The sequence below is a fragment of the Neofelis nebulosa genome, chromosome 13 (genome assembly GCF_028018385.1).
Source record: "Neofelis nebulosa isolate mNeoNeb1 chromosome 13, mNeoNeb1.pri, whole genome shotgun sequence".
Classification (NCBI taxonomy): Eukaryota; Metazoa; Chordata; class Mammalia; order Carnivora; family Felidae; genus Neofelis; species Neofelis nebulosa.
The window spans coordinates 4443268-4463241 of NC_080794.1; the positions used below are offsets into that span (position 1 = coordinate 4443268).

General features: G+C 42.5%; 1 protein-coding gene across 2 annotated transcripts in view; it reads left to right on the top strand.

The window, feature by feature from the left end:
* The window catches only part of MAP3K21 (mitogen-activated protein kinase kinase kinase 21), a 60212-nt gene that overhangs the window by 24345 nt on the left and 15893 nt on the right, over positions 1-19974 (top strand). For both annotated transcript variants that reach the window (XM_058696166.1, XM_058696168.1), the window contains exons 3-6: positions 409-557; positions 1412-1587; positions 10769-11009; positions 18959-19081. In XM_058696166.1, the coding sequence (XP_058552149.1) occupies positions 409-557; positions 1412-1587; positions 10769-11009; positions 18959-19081 (689 nt within the window). The remainder of the gene's footprint in view (positions 1-408; positions 558-1411; positions 1588-10768; positions 11010-18958; positions 19082-19974) is intronic.

Here is a 19974-nt window from a genome sequence, read left to right on the forward strand (position 1 = left end):
TCAGTCCGTTAAGCATCTGAGTCTTGATTTTCACTCAGGTCATAAACTCACAGTTCGTGGGTTCGAGCCCCACATTGAGCTGTGTGCTGACAGTGCAGAGCCTGCTTGGGATTCTCTCTCTCTCTCTCTCTCTCTCTCTTTCTCTCTCTGTCTCTCTCTCTCAAAATAAATAACAACTTAAAATGGGAGATCAGTTTTTAATAAATAAATAAATAAATAAATAAATAAATAAATAAATAAAATTAAGGGAGTCTAACGCTCTACTGACTGAGCCACCCAGGCGTCCCAGAAGGGAAGATTTTTAGTCGGGGCTGAATGAGGGCCCACATGCATTTATCCCACCCCTTGTGTTTGGAAGAAAAAGACACCCTTTGACCCATTTAACTCCATGGCAATTTTGCTTTCCAGCTATGGAGTCCTGCTGTGGGAGCTGCTCACGGGAGAAGTCCCCTACCGTGGCATCGATGGGCTTGCCGTGGCTTACGGAGTAGCCGTCAATAAGCTCACTTTGCCCATTCCTTCCACCTGCCCTGAGCCGTTTGCCAAGCTCATGAAAGGTATCTGTGCCCCCCCCCCCCTGTTTCGGTGGGTCTGTGGAGGCAAGGGGAACCGCTCAGGAGAACATCTGTGTATTTTGTATCCAAAAGGGTACTTTTGGATACTTTGGGTACAGCAGTAATTCTAATTTTCAGATGCTTTTAAGCAACTGTACCATTTTATGAATCCGAAACCTTGTCTTCAATCTGAGACATCAGGTAAAGCATTGATGGATTAAGTCACTTTTTAAAAAACAATCCGGTTTTATCAGTGACTCATTTATGTACAAAATCCAACCGAATGGTAATAAAGTTTTCACCAAGTACAGCACTAAAGTTCAAAGACAGAATTTAGTTGGCTCCATTCTGCTATTTTAAATTCCACCTAATGATCAAAAATGTTTTACGATCTTAACCGGCGTGGTTTTGCCATGACCTTATCTATTTGATGTTTAGCTTTTAAAAATTAACTGACTCCTTTTGTAGGCAGCTAGTTACCTTCCTTCATTACGAGGCCATTTCTTAGAACCTCTCATGTGATTATAACATTTTACAGATTTCGGGTTTCTTGGGCCAAGTTCTAGAACTCCGTACCTGTAAATCACTGGCCGGGCAGCTTAGGCCCCTGATACACACAGTTCATGGTGAAGCATGGAGCACACACATCCAGTATTCATGTCGTATAAGAGAAACCACAAGAGCCTTACCTAACAGCGAATATTGTATACGTGCCACTGACCTGGATGCTGTGTAAAATAAAATTTTCAAAATCGTCATCAGTTGATTTTTCAGATCTTCAGTAGACACCATCAGCATGGGCTGAAAATCTGGGCTGTGCTAAGAAATGGAATTAATGTGGTTCTTGTTTATTTTAGAGTGCTGGCAACAAGACCCTCACATTCGTCCATCATTTCCCTTAATCCTTGAACAACTGACTGCTATTGAAAAGGCAGTTATGACTGACCTGCCTCAGGAATCTTTTCATTCCATGCAAGATGACTGGAAGCTAGAAATTCAGCAAATGTTTGATGAACTGAGAACAAAGGAAAAGGTGAGAGAGATATAGTCATTGCAGAAGATACCCACATTTGCGAGGATTATGGAAAACATGAGTCAAGAACACGGTTAGCACTATTGCAAAAGATTTTTAGACATGAATACTTACGGATTCTTACCTTCCAGCTAAAACGAAGCAAAACAGAAGTGTCCTCAAAATGTATCTTTGGAAAAGAAACAATCTTTTGTTAGGGAAATTTTCAAAAGTAAAAAAAAAAAAAAAAAAAAAAAAAAAAAAAAAAATTAGAAGAAGAGAGAACAGCATACTGAGTCCTTGGTATAAATTAACCAGCTTTAGTAATTGTCAGTTTTTTGTCATTTTGTACATCTCTTAGTCCCATTATCATCTTTTTAAAAAAAAAAATGGAATACTTTAAATCCTCAATTCATGTCCTTTTACCCTTAAATCTTAAAACAGGCATCTCTAACTGGTAAGAATTTTAGAAATAACTTTCTTGCCATTATTATCTCAAAAAGTAACAGTAATTCCTTGATGTCATGTAATACTCTATAAATGTCACAGTTTGTCACAAAGGTGTCTTTTTAAAGTTTTTGACTGTATCTTTTAAAGCCTTTCTTATGCTAGACACCCCCCCATACACACACACACACACACACACACACACACACACACACACCCTTTTATCTCCAAAGCAGTGCCTTGCTGGAGAAACTGGGAAAGTATAATTTTTGAACCTTTTAGTATGATGAGTTAAGTTCCGGTTGGTTTGTTTATTTTAAGAAGCACTAAATAAACATCTATGTGAAACATACCTGAGGCTGCATTTATGCCACCACATACACAGTGAACTAGGAGAAGTAAAGGTATACCCAATTGGAAGGCAGACTGGTTGGGAAGTGAATGCAATTAGCATGGTCTCCTTTGGTGACACAGTGACTTCACGGCCCCTAAGAACCCCAACTTTACAGCACGGTTCTGTGCTATAGGTTCAGCACTAATTTTTTGAAGACCCTTTTGTAGTACTTGAGCATTTTGATGAATCAAGCCTTATTCTGCCCGTCCAAAGTGTATAATTATCCGAGAGGTTAAGTTCTGTTTGTATGTGCAAGAAATGTCTGGGCTAAAGTACAACATCGCAAGTTTTTGATAACCTTTACAAAGCCATGCAGTTGTCCAGGAAGGAATTTTTATACCTCATACATTTGTGATTCTAAAATAGTAGAATTCTTTTTTAAGAGGGCAGTAATGCTTTGCTAAATAAAGAACCCACTTGCTGATTCAAATTTACAACATTAAAACATGGCTGAGAATCATTCCCTCATGCTAGAGTAACTTGGACTGAGGCAGAGAGGCTCTGTATTACATGTCTAGACTTTTATATTGACTGTAATACTAAAGGTCTATGGTCAACCCAAGTGCAAAGAGGGAATAACAAGCTGTGGTTTGAATATATGTGCATAAACATTTTTTTTTTTAACGTTTATTTATTTTTGAGACAGAGACAGAGCATGAACGGGGGAGGGTCAGAGAGAGAGGGAGACACAGAATCTGAAACAGGCTCCAGGCTCCGAGCCGTCAGCCCAGAGCCCAACACGGGGCTCGAACTCACAGACCACGAGATCATGACCTGAGCTGAAGTCGGACGCTTAGCCGACTGAGCCACCCAGGCGCCCCATGCATAAACATTTCTTGACCTGGTTTTTATAATACTGTGCGTGACACCAAGACGTCGCATGCCCAGATTCTGTCTTTGAGAAGCTTAGGTCTACTGTTGTCTTACTGAATTGGGAATCACTCCCAGGCATGTCACAGGGTCTCCCCAACGTGTAAATTGTTTTCTAAAAAATACATACAACTTAAAACCGTGTCCATGGGGAAACTGTTGTGAGTTTCAAGGTTATGTTCTGTTTTGTGTTTTCCCAGCAAACATGTACTGACTATGTACTTTGTGCTGGGAGCAGTATTAGAGTCCTGGAAGACAAATATAATTACGACAGTCTCTTTTCTTGAGGTCCTTAGAATGGCAGGCTAGGGGTCTGGGATCTTGTGGACAAGTTTTTAAAAGGGGCTAGACGTGGATCTTGGCACCATTTCCAGCCAAACACCGAAGTCAGAACCCACCCCTCACCCCTACCCGATCTTCCTTCATTCTGCTTTCTTCTTTCTGTGACGGACAGATTACTGTTCTCATTGGTACCCGGCCTCCAAGGGCTTTGAAGATGTTTCTGGTGGTCTCCTGTGTGACAGAGACCATCAGTGGGAATCCCTCCCCTAATCCCTGTTGTCCTCGCTTTACCACCTGCGTCACTGCAACAGCATCCCACCTGGTTGTCCTGCGTCCAGTCTTGCTCCCCCAGTTGGTCCCCTCACCTCCAGTGGCCCTTCTACAATGCAAATCTGAGCATCCTTCTTCAGCGGCCAATTTCTTTCCCTTATTAATTTCCTTTGTCCTTCCATATGTAGCCTCACTGTGTCCCAACCATCCTGAATTCCATTCAGTTCCTCTGATGGCACCACACTCTTGACCTTCGGGCTCCAGATACATGCTCTTGTGTGTTCAGAATACTGTCCCCTCCTTAGCTTCTCGCCCCACCTCACAGTTGCTGGCTCCTTGGCTGTGAGTCCTTTGTAGCTCCCTCCCCTCACCCAGATGCACCAGATAAGCTGTGTGTCACAGCATCCCACACTCAGCTGGCGCTGAGTCTGACTTCAGTATTAGCTTGCGTACTTATTCTTGGTTTGCCATTTCTGCTAGATAATATATTAGTCAGCTACACTATCTTATTCTTGGTCGTTTTCATCCACGGCACTGAACAGAGTACTCAGCACATGGTAGATAGTAAATAAATACGTTACATTAACCTACGCAAAGTTTCTTAATATCCTGAATGTATTCTAACCTGAAATGTATTCTAGTAGGTGAGTGATACTAGCGATTATCATTACCTCCATTATTACTCAAGGGAAACAGGGAATTTAGATGTATGTATTGGAAATCTATTCTGAATCTTATGCCATCGAAGAGGTTTACAACTCAGCTCTTTAACTTCTACTTATATATTCTTGAGGGACGCCCACATGTGTGCCCGGGGAAGTTTTGGTTGTTCACTGAAGCGTGGTTTGTGATAGTGAAAACCTGGGATTGGCCTCAGTATCCATGAACAGGGAACAGATGCCCAAACTGCTGTGTATTGATCCAGTATATTCAGTATTGATTCGGACTGGAAATCTTCAAACCAGTCGAAATGAATGAATTCTAGCTACATGTTGCAACGAGGATAAATCTCAAATGTAAAATTGAGTGGAAAAAGTGAGTTGCAGAAGGATAGTTACGCTAGATACCATTTATGGAAATTGGTAAAACACATAAACCAGTGCCATTCAGATGTACTGAAAGTCTGAAGGTCTGGATGAGGGAGGGTTACGGGGCAACCAAGGAACCGCAGACAAGAAGAGGGAGAGGAGAGAGTTTAGAGCGTGTGCTGCATATGAGACTTTAGCAGATCTGAAACGGATGAGGTAAAACCTTAGCATCTGTTAAATATTGACAGTGAGTGTGTGGGTATTTGCTGTTCTCTCTGATTGTAGTATATTTTAAATATTTCCTAATTTTAAGTGATTAAAATAAAGGTTAGAGAGAAATATGTAAACTGCTGAAGTCACTTATTTTTTCCTGAAGTCATTTTTTTTCAAGTAGTAGGCTTAGATAATTCAGCCCCTTCTTAGATTTTTCAGTATTTTGTAAGTTGGAAAATGCAAAACTGGCAGATGCAGCCTTAGACAGTGGGTTTGACTGTTGGCATCAGGTTTTAAAGAGCCTCCCAAGGAAGATGGCCTGGAAGGCAGAAGGAGGACCTGGAAATCAAGTCTGGACAAAGAACAGAAGGGGTGCAGAAGGGAATGGTAATTGCAGGGGCTACCCTGGAATACTGGAAGAACTCAGGGGGTTCATGTTGCAGAGTTTGGAAGTAGGGCCTCTTGGGTCAAAGCTCCAGGGATTAAAATGTGGTCTGATGGGGCGCCTGGGTGGCTCAGTTGGTTGAGTGACCAACTTCGGCTCAGGTCATGATCTCGCAGTTTGTGAGTTCAAGCCCTGCATCAGGCTCTGTGCTGACAGCTCAGAGCCTGGAGTCTGCTTTGGATTCTGTATCTCCCCTTCTCTCTGCCCCTCCCCTGCTCATGCTCTGTGTGTGTGTTTCTCTCTCTCTCAATAATAAATAAATGTTAAAAAGAATTTTTTTAAATAATAAAATGTGGTCTGGAGAAACGGGAACCCTCTTGCGCTGTTGGTGGGAATGCAAACTGGTGCAGCTGCTCTGGAAAACAGTGTGGAGGTTCCTCAAAAAATTAAAAATAGATCTACCCTATGACCCAGCAATAGCACTACTAGGAATTTACCCAAGGGATACAGGAGTGCTAATGTATAGGGGCACTTACTTGTACCCCAATGTTTATAGCAGTACCTTCAACAATAGACAAATTATGGAAAGAGCCTAAATGTCCATCAACTGATGAATGGATAAAGAAGATGTGGTTTATATATACAATGGAATACTACTTGGCAATGAGAAAATTGAAAATTTGAAAGAATGAAATCTGGCCATTTGCAGCAGTGTGGATGGAGCTGGAGGGTATTATGCTAAGTGAAGTAAGTCAGGCAGAGCAAGACAGATACTACATGTTTTCACTCATATGTGGATCTTGAGAAACTTAACAGAGGACCATGGGGGAGGGGAAGGGGGAAAATGACAGAGAGGGAGAGAGGCAAACCATAAGAGACTCTTAAATACTGAGAACAAACTGAGGGTTGATGGGGGGTGGGGGAGAGGGGAAAGTGGGTGATGGGCACCGAAGAGGGCACCTGTTGGGATAAGCACTGGGTTTTACAAGGAAACCAATTTGACAATAAATTATATTTAATATAAGAAAATGTGGTCTGGGAATCAACAACTTTCTGACGCTTCGAGCAGACGGTGGCTCAGTAGACTGCATTCAGCTTCCTTCCCTCGAGGGAGCCACACAGACGAAAGGGGATATCGAAATGGGATTCTAAAAACAACGATAGACCCCTTCCCCCTCCCTTTTTTTAATACAAGTTTTTAGCAGAGTGCCAAAATCCATAGCAGTCTAGCGAAGCGGTTACGACTGGAGCCAGACAGCTGGCTGGACCCGGGGCTCTTCCCTCCCTGCTCACCTCCAACCCCTTAAAGGTCACAGTCACGCTGCCGGCTCCCTGGGGTGGTGTGGGGCTTAACCCCGTGGTGTGTGCACAGGGCTGAGAGCAGTGCCCATTACTTGGCAAGTGCCAAAGAAAGCGGTGGCTTTGATTGGAACCAGAGCAGCTTCTAACAGCCGCTGCCAATCCCTGGCCCAGTCGTTCGGGAAACTGGGCTCCTCTGAGCAGGAAAATGCTTGAAAGTGACCGGCCAGATTAGCTTTTAAATCTTGTGTTTCATCGAAGGATTACTTTCCGCGATATTATTAATAGGTTCTTGGAAACTTTAATACATTTTCGTTCACTTAACATGGTCGAGAAAAATACTGATTTGTTTTGTTTTGTTTTGTTTTCACACTTCCCCAAAATGTTTTCAGGAATTCTAAGATTAGATGTTTAATAGCAAAAATTAAAAAAAAAAAAAAAAAAAAGATTTTGGGGAATGGGAGTGAACTTAGAGGAAAAATAAAAGAAGTCACAGGATTTAAAATTTAGAGGTGATGTTATTAATAACGATGATTTTTATCTAATTTACTTATTTTAAATTATTGATAATTATTCATGACACTGCCAGATAGAAGGATATCCAGTGAATTAATTCTTACTTTACATTGTATAAAAGTCAAAAAGCATCCTTCAAGAATGCGTGTCTTCCCTTTCTCCATGTGGGGGTTTACAGTAGTTTCTTTATTATTCTTTGGAATCATTTTTGAGCTGTCCTCTCATGGCGTCCTTGCTTTCTCTTTCTATGTGATATCTGTGCAGTGCTCCTTGAAATACCACATTTATGGTATCTTATGAGCCTTTGACTCAAAATTGAAGAGAATCTATAATGCTTTTTGGGGGTTTTTTGTTCTTGGATTTTGCTCAAAGATTTCTTCTACTTGTGTCTTTCTCGACAGAGTCGAGAGCAGGGTGTACGTGCACTATCTCCCTTTCTCGTTCACTGATTGCTTAAGGTAGGAGGCGTCAGACTTGGAATTAATGGTCAGTAACTTGGCTGTGCTCTGCGTTACTCAGTAAACTGTAGCCTCCACGGATATCGGTTCCTCCCTAAATTCCTGGGTGCTTATCTTTGTGTGTCTGTCTTTGTGCACTGGGTCCATGCACCTGTTTTTGAACCACTATTGGAAGACATGCCGCCATTAATGATTAACATCTGCCAGGAATCTGGATTTGCCATTACTAGACTGGCCTGTGCCAAGCAATTAAACAAATATTACTGCTTAGAAATCTCAGCAACCAAAAGAATTTTTGTGTATGCTTCATAATTTCAAAGTATTCGAAGGGGTTCTAATACTCCAGCCTTTTTTTTTCTTTTACTTTTGAATGTTTTAAAATGCATTCAGAAAGAAGAGTACTTTGGCTGTTTTCTCTTTGATCTTATTTTTTTTCTCTTAAGTCTCGGGCAAGTGTTTGTTTGTTTTTAACTTATAAAGCCATAGCCAGGGGATCCACATTTTCGCCCGGGACCCGGAATTAAAAATGGTTTCTTCTTCAATTATTGTAGTAGTAACACACAAAAAGCCTAATTGAATTTGCTGGCCTTATCTGTACCTTATGCCATTTCATTCCATAATAGCTAATTGGATTGATATCAACACCACTGAAAAGTAATATCTTAACAAAAGGGCAGACAGTAATGAGTTAGACATTGAAAGTTGACTGGAAAGTATCTTTTGTCCCCAAATACACGATGGTAAGGTCTTCAGTTTGGACAAACTGGTTGGAAAAAGCCATCAGTTATATAACAGATTTCAGAATTTTTTCTAATATGTAGCATTTTCTTCGTTTTCTTTTCCTTTCATGTAGTATATAGTAATTTACGTCCAGCATAATGTAACGAAGAAATACTGATCTGCTTATAAATAAGAATCAGCTGGTACATATTAGCAGAAGTGACTTGAATATCAACCGGTGTTAAGTAAATCTTTTGCAATTTTGTGAGCTTTGTTTAGAAAAAGCAAATTTTAAGAATGTTTCAAAGGTGAATTTCAGCCCACTTTGCAAATTAACAATAAATTCAGAATTTGTTTGATCTGAATAAATAATTTTTTTTGTTTTTTTTAGAACTCCTCAGTCTCTTCTTGATATTATTATATTTATTTACGGAATGAGGGTCTTCTGTTTTTCCTCTGTGATAATTGTACTGACAGCCTCCATGTATTCATTGAGCCCTTCTATAAAAAGTCCAAGGGATTAGCAGACTTGAGTTGACATTTTAATCCCATGCCTCAGCTCTGGTTTCTTCCATGAGCCTCTATTTTAGAGTGTTTTTTTGTTTTGTTTTGTTTTGTTTCTGTATCAGTATTCTTGACATGGGCTGTATCAAGTGTGGCTGCTTATATAAAGTGTGATATGTTTGCCCAGTCCTCGGAGCTCTCACAGCTCCTAGCTCAAAGCTACATCTGAGATGGCATCTATAGTTTCTAACAAAGCTTCTGGTGTTGGGATAGTCTAAGATTAAATTTTCTGGAGCAGTGTAAATAAAAGTTTGTAAATGCCTTGATTTCAGTATGACTGCTTGATTTAGTAGCAGGGTAATCAAGAAGAGAAAGAAGTTCAGCACTAAAAGGAACATTTATGTCTCTGGTAAAGAAGAGAGCATTTTAGGGGAGCCTGGGTGGCTCAGTCGGTAGGCAGCCGACTTCGGCTCCGGCCGTGATCTCATCGCTCGTGAGTTCGAGCCCCACGTCGGGCTCTGTGCTGACCGCTCAGAGCCTGGAGCCTGCTTCCGATTCTGTGTCTCCCTCTCTCTCTGCTCCTCTCCCACTCACACTCTGTCTCTCTCTCAAAAATAAGTAAACATTAAAAAAAAAAAAAAAAGACACACATAACATTTTATAGAAATGAAATAAGAGTGGAAGTGTGATTTTAAAACTTGGTAGAGTTCTTGGTTTTACTATTGAGTACTTTTTTCCTAATAGGAACAATCTTTGAACAACACAGGTTTAAACTATGTGGGTCCACTTATATGTGGCTTTTTTCAATAAATACAGTACAGGACTGTAAATATATCTTCTCTCCATTAAACATTTTCTTTTCTATAGCTTCGTTTATTGTAAGAATACACTCTGTAATACATGTAACATACAAAATACGTGTTAATTGACTATGTGGTTGGTAAGACTTCTCAGCAACAGTAGGCTATTATTAGTGGTTAGGTTTTGAAGGCTCAAAAGTTATATATGGATTTTCCATGGCAAGGTGGGGGTGGGGAGGGTCAATGCTCCCAACTCAGTGTTCTTCAAGGATTAACTGTATTCTTTAATTCATGGGCTTTCTATGAAGCTAAATAATTCTGAAACCAAAGCCGAGTTTTGGAAGCTAGACTTTAATTGTGACAGAGCGGCCTTCATGAGCTAATTCATGCGATCTGTGTCAGAAGTGATACTTCTCATTCATCCATGGGGTCCTGAAAAATTCATTTTCCATGGGCTTACAATTTTAGGGATGCTCATTTTCATTTCTCTTGGGCCTTCCGCTGCCTTCTGACCCATTAGCTTTGTTGTTCCTGGAATCTCTCCACCAGGATTTTTTTAACCCCTAAGCAAATCCTTAAATAACCCAACGAAGTTCTTCCCAGGTAGAGAAATCTGAACTGTGGTCTTTCATGAGTAGAATGATTCTCCTTTAATCAGTCAAGTCTTACCGTTTGGCTTTATTTGGGAAATGGGTCGATCACCTCTGTCCTCTGTTGCTCTATGTTACTGAACACTTTCCGTGTCAGGTGATCATGAGGGCCAGTGATGAGGAGGGAGAAGTGTTAAAATCGGGTTTGAAAAATCGGTGACGCCTTTTGGGGACCCTGAGACTCAGGACGCAGAGCGCAGGCAGATTGCTTGTAGTCTGAGTCAGTGCTGGGCCGGGGAGGTCTTAGCTCCTGCAGTCCTGATTGCCAAGGCTGCTGCCCCGAGAGGACCAGGGCGGCGGGGGGCTGAGCTGGAGAAGAGCCACCCCCACTTGCTTCTTGCTTACATCGCGTGCTCTGTGCCCCAGGAGCTGCGGTCCCGCGAGGAGGAGCTGACCCGGGCCGCCCTCCAGCAGAAGTCCCAGGAGGCGCTGCTCAAGCGGCGGGAGCAGCAGCTGGCCGAGCGGGAGATCGACGTGCTGGAGCGGGAGCTCAACATTTTGATCTTCCAGTTAAACCAGGAGAAGCCCAACGTCAAGAAGAGGAAGGGAAAGTTCAGGCGGAGTCGGTTAAAGCTCAAAGACGGACATCGCATCAGCTTACCTTCAGGTATGCGCTCGTCTGCGTGTGTCGCAAGAGTTTTGAATGTCATCTGTGTGATGGGCTTCTTTGTTGTCTCCAGCCCGGGAAGAGACGGAAGGATGAGATTTTTTTTTTTTTTTTAACACTTATTTATTTTTGAGACAGGGAGAGAGAGAGCATGAACGGGGGAGGGTCAGAGAAAGAGGGAGACACAGAATCCGAAGCAGCTCCAGGCTCTGCGCTGTCAGCACAGAGCCCGACGCGGGGCTTGAACTCCTGAACCGCGAGATCATGACCTGAGCTGAAGCCGGACGCTTAACCGACTGAGCCACCGGGTACCCCAACAACACTTTTCTTTTATATAGAGTATGTATACATTGTCTCATAAAATTACTTATCACAAACTACTGGAAGCCTCCCAACATAATGTGACTTTTTGGATTATTGCCAATGCCCTCAGTCAGAAAATCGCTGATACGTGGCCATGGTGGGTACACAGTATACGTTATTGATTATTTGGTTTGATATAGTGGAAGCAGGCTGTGTGTGGTCCTTCCTGCCTTTACCTTTGACCTCTCTGGAGGAAAAAAAGATCTTTTTTCAGGATCTCTTCGGATGTTTGCTTTTTAGCCAAAGTGTAACTTGGGGGACCACTGACTGCGCTGTCTTGTGGGTCCCACATAATTTAAAAGAAACTGTTTTATTTATGATGAGGCTTCTGCTTTCATGTGTAGATGATAGAAAAATTCAGAATTTCTCCAGGTCTTGGCTCTATCAACCTTCTATCTGTGTTGCGACTAGGTTATGCTAATTAATATTCACCGATTCCCTGGGAGACTTGGGAGGGGCATGGCTAATGAGAAACTGATGGAAAATAAACTTGGAAGAAAAAAATTAAATCATTCCAGTGATTCTTTACTCTTCAGTGGTAAGGTGATTAAAGCAAACGTCTCAGGATTCCTGAGGTCACTTTCACTCCTGCTTTTCTTCTCAAATTGTGTTTCCGCAATATCTTGTCTTCACTTGTAGCAGACCAAATATGAATTCGATTATTTTTGCTAGATTTATATTGTTCCTGGATTACATTCTCTCTTTCTGAGAATTTGTTCTACATTTATTTGCCTTACAGCATTCAATAAAAGATTTCCCATTAAAACATACCCCCAAAATCTGCTATAGTCCTAATCCATTTTCAAAGAATGAAATTGTTTCTTTAATTTAGCATGGGGTTTACCTCTTCTGGCCACAAGGTGTTGCTACATTGTTGTCAGATTGTTACTGCTCTGGAAACTGATTCTCTTTAGATTCCCCCACTTCCCCCCCGCCCGCCACACACATATACACAGGTACACACACACACAATTTACTTGCATAGTGTCCCAAAGTAGGATACATATGCAAAGAGAAAAATAACTGTAACAATAGTGACTTATTTCCTCCAGAAATTTTGCTTAGTATAGAAGAGAAAGCAATTATTTGCACCTCCAAGGAGCTTATTGCCTTCTAGAAAATTCTTTGAGTTACCAAATGTTAGTACTGTTTAGCGGTACACTATTAAGGAAGAAACATCTGCTAGACAGCAGCTCGAATGGCGGTGGTAGTTTCTTTTCAGCGTACAAATCGCTTGAACCCCTTTTGCAGGAAATTTTCCCTATGTGTAACTAGCTTAAAATTTTTCTCAGAAGCATATTGGAGACTCCTACAAACTGACCTTTAATATTTGTGCCTCTCCCTCTTCCAAAAACTTGTTATTAAATGTGAAAAATTAGCTCATCGTAATTTTGTCCTTCAGAATCACTGAGGATAACTTTTAATCTTATGACTATTTATAGCTGTGATGACTTAACCACTAGAAAACTCCAACGTAATCCTTCCGCTGGCAGTCCTTTATGGGCACTCCCCAAACAAGGGTGGATGCTTATAAAATGAGACGATATAATCTACAAAAGTGTAGACGATATCATCTACATAAAGTATAAATTGTACTTTGTGAATTCTTGGAACTTGTTGGAATCTCAGAGTGATCACGGTAGATGTATTTCTATGGTGACCACTTTGTACCACGTGCTCTGCCTTATGTTTATCTCAGGCCAAAGTTGTATGTTTAGAACCTATAAAATAAGGCAAAGAAGGTTTGAAGCCTTCAAATTTGGTATTTTTCAAAAGCAGTGGGATCCTAATTTTAACCACTTCGGAAATGCCAAAAGCCGGCCACAGTCATCTTCCTTCACATGTGCACATGTAAGAGTGTGTGTGTGTGTGTGTGTGCGCGCGCAAATGCTACTATTTGCAGGGTCAAATGATTATTCCCGCTGATACTGTCATGAAACATCAATATTGCCAATAAAAACACAAGTATAGTTTTACGCGAAAGTCTGGGGACCTCATGGAGAATCTGCCATGAGAAAATTATTCTCTCAAGTAGGATGAAAAACTGAACATCAGCCAGTTTTCCTAAATGTAGAACTGGGACAAAGTCAACCTTTCCCCAACTCACAGGGACAAGGGTATTTATAATAATATTTGGGGGGCCCTTGAGTAGCTGAGTCAGTTGAATGTCCGACTTTTGATTTTGGCTCAGGTCGTGATCTCACCGTAGTGAGATTGAGCCCAGAGTGGGGCTCCATGCTGAATGTGGAGCCTGCTTGGGTTTTCTCCCACCCTCTGCCCCTCCCAATGCGTGTGGTCTCTCTCTCCCTCTCTCTCTTTCTGTCTCCTCCACTCCTCTCTCTCAAACAAACAAAAAGAATATTTTCTTTATGTTTAAGACATAAAGAGTCCAGGGGTGCCTGGGTGGCTCAGTCAGTTAAGTGTCTGGCTTCGGCTCAGGTCATGATCTCCTGGTTCGTGGGTTCGAGCCCTGCGTCAGGCTCTGTGCTGACCGCTCAGAGCCTGGAGCCTGCTTTGGCTTCTGTGTCTCCCTCTCTCTCTCTGCCCCTCCCCGCTTGCTTTCTCTCTCTCTCTCTCTCTCTCTCTCTTTCAAAAATGAATAAACATTAAAAAAAATTTTTTTTAACTTAGAGTCCTTTTTTTGTGATAGAGAAATTATTTAGACTTTTCCAGGAGATCACAAGCACTCTGAATCTTAGGTATTGTTAAAATCCAGTTTGGTACTTGTGCTACTCCTCCTTGGCCTTACAGATGTTCTCTGCTGGTCACCCGGCCATCCCTTGTTCCACCTGGTTTATCGTTTCCATGCTGTGGTCTGGTTCCGGGTTCTAGTTCTGAGGGCTACAAGAACACAGCTGCCTTCTGCTCTACTCTGGGCTGGTGGCTCCTCCTTCTGCAGAACTCATGGGGAATTTGCTTCCAGTGTTATGACAAATCATGGGGCTAGCTGAACCTTTATAAAGCACTTCAATCTAAAATAAACTCTTTCATACCTACGGGTAAGACTGTTTCTCTTAACCTTCCCCCACCCGCCAATCAGTCCAATCACCTGCTGAACTGTTCTCTCACATCCGATCTTTGTTCAGACTGCTCTCTGCCCGGTCAGATCTTGGTAGATGGAGGAAGCCTCCCATCTGCTACTTCGTTTCCACTTGTTTTGTCTTCCAAACCACCCTACACCCAGCTGTGTATTTTTCAGCAATTGACTGTAAGTGAGCACCAGGCGGATTCTGTCGTAAAACCTTACACCATTTTCGCCTTCAACAAATACTTGAGGATTTACCGTGATCAAGCAATAGGGATTGCGAAAAAATAAACATGATCTCTGCCCTTACATTACTTATAAACGTAAACAGATAAAATATTGATTCAGCAGAGATTTACTGAGTATCTTTCATGGGCGAGGCATTTTGCCAGCCTGCGCTGGGGTCGTACTGTGATGGAGTCTATATGGCCCCTGCCAGCGTAGAGCTGACACTGTATTGGGAGGGGAGCGAACCTTAAACTAATAATTAAATACTTATTTACTTGATAAAATTATTAACTGCTATGAGGGAAAAGTCATATGACAGTGAGTAGTGGAAAGATGTCACCTGCTTTACGAAGATCAAGAGAGTTGTCCTAAAGAAGTAACATTTAAGTTGAGATTTGGGGGCACCTGGGTGGGTCAGCTGGTTAAACGTCCAGCTCTTAATTTCGCCTCAGGTCACAATCCCAGGGTTGTGAGATCGAGCCCCTCGTATGGAGCCTGCTTGAGGTTCTCTCTCTTCCTCTCTCTCTGGCCCTCTTCTGCTCCAGGTGTTCTCTCTCTCTCTCTCTCTCTCTCTCTCTCTCTCTCTCTCTAAAAAAAAAATGAAAACAAAATAAAAGGATTCACAAAAATTTTTTTTTTTTTTAATGTTTATTTTTGAGAAAGACAGAGCGTGTCTGACAGCTCTTCCTCTCCACTTTCGTGAGTGGGGGAGGCGCAGAGAGAGAGGGAGACACAGAATCTGAAGCAGGCTCCAGGCTCTGAGCTGTCAGCACAGAGCCCAACACAGGGCTGGAACTCACCAACCACGAGATCATGACCTGAGCTGAAGTCAGATGCTTAACCGACTGAGCCACACAGGTGCCCTGGCAAAAATTTTAAATTGAGACTTGAATTCAGACTTGACTGAATACAGAGGGAGAAGGAAGAGAGCACATGCAAACTAGGCTTGGTTCCTGCCAGGAACTAAGAAAGACCCGTGTGGTTTGTCCCGGGCTCAGCAAACTGCACACTGTGGGCCAAATCTACCCTACCACACCTGTTCTGTGCAGCCCACGAGCTAAGAGTGGCTCATGCACTTTTAAATACTTGAAAAGAATAAGAAGAACAATATTTCATGGTACGTGAACATTACATGAAATTTAAATTGCCATTTCCATAAGAAAGTTGTATTGGAACACATTTATGTCTATTGTATGATTGATTTCTTGCTAAATCAACAGATGTGAGTAATTGTGACAGAGGCCATGCATTTCCTATGTGGCACTTTACAGAAAAAGTTTGCCGACCCCTGGTTCAAACCATAGCAAGTGACGGGAGAACAGGGCAGGATGAGGCTAGAGGCACGAAGAACCCCGAGTGTGTTAGCATTTTGATCTCTGTAACTTAAGAACTTAAGTAACTTAAGGGCGTCTGGGCGGCTCAGCCCCTTAAGCGCTGACTCCATCTCAGGTCATGATCTCATGGCTGGTGAGTTCGAGCCTGGCATCGGGCTCTGTGCTGACAGTGCAGGGCCTGCTTTGGATTCTGTGACTCCCTCTCTCTCTCTGCCCTTCTTCCCGCTCATGCTCTCTCTCTCTCAAAAAAAAAAAAAAAAGCAAAGCCTTTGAAGGGTTTTCAGCAAAGGAATGGCATGGTCTGGCATACGTTTTTAAAATGCATCTGACTGCTGTGAGCTAGATGAGAGGGGCCCAGGGGAGAGGTGCAGGAAGATCAAGAGAAAATGTGGCAGGTTCGGCGTGGAATGATGGATGCCGTAGAGACGGAGAGAACAAAACGAATCACTAACCTGTATCTACTGAACAGGTATTATGCCAGGAGCCCCGAGCTAAATATTTTCTGTACTTCTTTGTATTTAATTTCTCATAGCTGTCCTACAAAGTAGGAATCATTATTTATTATCCAGTTTTGTATATGGAGACATCGAGACCCCAGGAGGTTAAGTCACCTCCCGAAAATCCACGTGGCTGGGAAGTGGTAAGCTGGGATTCTGATGTGGAGTTGGCTGCTTCCAGAAGCAAGAATATAAATTTCTCAACGATAGCTCTGACATGAATCTGTAACCCCAAATTTACAAGCTATTTTGTGTTTAATTGGATATGGAGGGTGGGGGAGGAGACGGTATTAAAAATTTGCAGGCGTCTAACATGAATGATTGGATGGATGTCTGGGCTACCAAATTCCAGCTTCCCCTCATTCCAAACACTGGGTGGTTCTTTAAAGTTCTTTAAAGCAGAAAGTATAGGGGTGCCTGGATGGCTCAGTTGGTTAAGCATCCGACTTGGGCTCGGGTCATGATCTCACGGCTCGTGAGTTCGAGCCCCGCGTGCAGCTCTGTGCTGACAGCTCAGAGCCTGGAGCCTGCTTCGGATTCTGTATCTCCCTCTCTCTCTGTCTCTCCCCTGCACTCTCTCTCTCTCTCTCTCTCTCTCAAAAATAAACATTAAAAAAATTTTTTTTAAATAAAGCATAAAGTATAGTTTTCAGAAAGGAAAATTATAGCTCTCTTTCAAATGTGAAATGGACACGGGTCCAAGATTTTTTTTTTTTAATTTTTTTAACGTTTTACTTATTTTTGAGACAAGGAGAGACAGAGCATGAACGGGGGAGGGTCAGAGAGAGGGAGACACAGAATCTGAAACAGGCTCCAGGCTCTGAGCTGTCAGCACAGAACCCGACGCGGGGCTCGAACTCACTGACCGCGAGATCACGACCTGAGCTGAAGTCGGCCGCTTAACCGACTGAGCCACCCAGGCGCCCCACGTGTCCAAGATTTTTATTCAACTCGTTAATAACCAGAGAACCAGTTACAATTGGTTTCATTGAGAATTTGAGGAGCTAAGTATGTACGGACAATTTAATAAGGGGATGTTAGGGTTAGATTGCTAGGTTAAATACAAATCTGGTTAGTGCCCAGGATGGCAGTAACCAGAACCTTGGGGATTGTCTTTCACACCAGACAGAAATTGTTGGTATTGCCACCAGATAGAATCTACAAGTTAACCTCTGCCCTGACAGAGTTGTAAAAATTAGCCCTGTCAAGAGAAAGTCAAAGGTTAAGCTCAGCCGTGCACTCTGAAAGAACACCCAATAATTTCCTTTACCTGGGTCTAAGGTTTTGATAACTTTCTTACAGTTGACAGAGTTTTCCCAGACTCCCTCCACTTCCCTCTGGTCACATTACCCCTTCTGTATATTCCCATATTGTCAACATACTCTTCTGTGGCAGCTGCCCATATTAAGGTTGGGTCAGATTAACTGTGATTTGTAGGGTATGTTGACCACAAAATGCTTTTAACTGATACAGAGTTGGGGAGTTTTCCTTGACCCTCTTAGGGTCCCTGTCTGGGTCTGAAAATCAGACTGTCAAGGACAGATTAACAGGGGGGAAAAAAAGCAAAGCAATTATTTAACGTACATTTTATACAAGGAAATGAAGACCCCTAAGGAAATGAAGACCCCGTAAAAACAGAGCAGAGTATTTTTATGCTAGATTTGATGAAGAGTGGACAGTCGTGAAGAAATGTGATAGGTTAAGGGGGAGTATTGGGGGGAGTGTTTTGTCCTGAAACCAATACCCACCCCCTGCCGCCTTAGCGTTAACTGCATTTTCTGTTTTTTGGTTTTTTTTTTTTAATTTTTTTTTCAACTTTTTTTTTTTTTTATTTATTTTTGGGACAGAGAGAGACAGAGCATGAACGGGGGAGGGTCAGAGAGAGAGGGAGACACGGAAGCAGGCTCCAGGCTCCGAGCCATCAGCCCAGAGCCTGACGCGGGGCTCGAACTCACGGACCGTGAGATCGTGACCTGGCTGAACTCGGACGCTTAACCGACTGCGCCACCCAGGCGCCCCATGCATTTTCTGTTTTAATCACCACAGCAATCTGTGCAATGTTGGTTGTTTCTGTCTAACAGTTGAGGAGACCAGTTCAGAGAGGTCTGAGGTCCAGACTGGTCTGAGGTCCAGAGTTTGCTAGTGACAGAACCAAGGCTCATTTAAGTCCAAGGAGTCTCCTCTTCTAATTTTGTTTATAACCATATCAGGCTACACAAAGGTAACTCTTCTTCCCAGAAGATGGTTCGATTCTGCAAGTACTCAGTGTCTCATTGTTCTGCATGTGTCTGACCGTACCTAACGTATCGTAGGCTCTGAGTCATTTATTGACTTGAACCCTGAATGGAAGAGAAGAAGGAAACCAAGCAACAGAGCCAGAGATACCTGCCTTCTTACCCTTGGGCAGTTTTTGCTTTTGTTGCTTTGTGCTGATGAAAGTGGCCATGAATGGAACTTAAAAACTACGAAACCTTAATTCTTCCTTGTTTCCATGTCCAACAGATTTCCAGCATAAAATCACCGTGCAGGCCTCTCCCAACTTGGACAAACGGAGGAGCTTGAACAGCAATGGTTCCAGTCCGCCTAGTAGCCCCACGGTGATTCCTCGGCTTCGAGCAATACAGCGTAAGCTTTCTCCCCCAGCCCAGGGGCTCCTGGGGGGATTTCCGTCGTGAACCGACTTGGATTCCATCCAGCCCGAGGTGTATTAAAGGTCCTTGTAACAAACACGTGACATTCACAGATGTCACAACCATTCAGAAAACAAAATTTGGTCTGACATTTCTTAGTCTAATTTTCTTTTTCTTTTTTGAATTGAGATGTAACTGATACGTAACATTATATTAGTTCCAGGTATACGACGTAAGTATTCAATATTTGTATATACAGTTGCTCCTTAAACAACATGAGGGTTAGGGCCACTGAACACCCACCCACCACACAGTGCAGTTGAAAATCCACATATAACTTTTGGCTCCCCAGAAACTTAACGGATAATAGTCTACTGTTGACTAGAAGTCTTACTGATCACATCAAGAGTCAATGAACAAATATTTTGCATGTTACATGTATCATATATGGTATTCTTATAATAAAGTAAGCTAGAGAAAAATATTATTAAGAAAATCATACATATACCAGACTGTACTGTATTTATTAAAAAAAAAAAAAAAATCAGCATGTGAGTAGACCTACACAGTTCAAACCCATTTGAAGGGTCACATGTTTTGCAAAATGATCACCACGATAAATCTGGCTAACATCGGTCACCATACATAGTTACAAAATTTATTTTTATTTTTCGTATGATGAGAACTCTTAAAATCGACTCTCTTGGGGCGCCTGGGTGGCGCAGTCGGTTAAGCGGCCGACTTCAGCCAGGTCACGATCTCGCGGTCTGTGAGTTCGAGCCCCGCGTCGGGCTCTGTGCTGACAGCTCGGAGCCTGGAGCCTGTTTCCAATTCTGTGTCTCCCTCTCTCTGCCCCTCCCCCGTTCATGCTCTGTCTCTCTCTGTCCC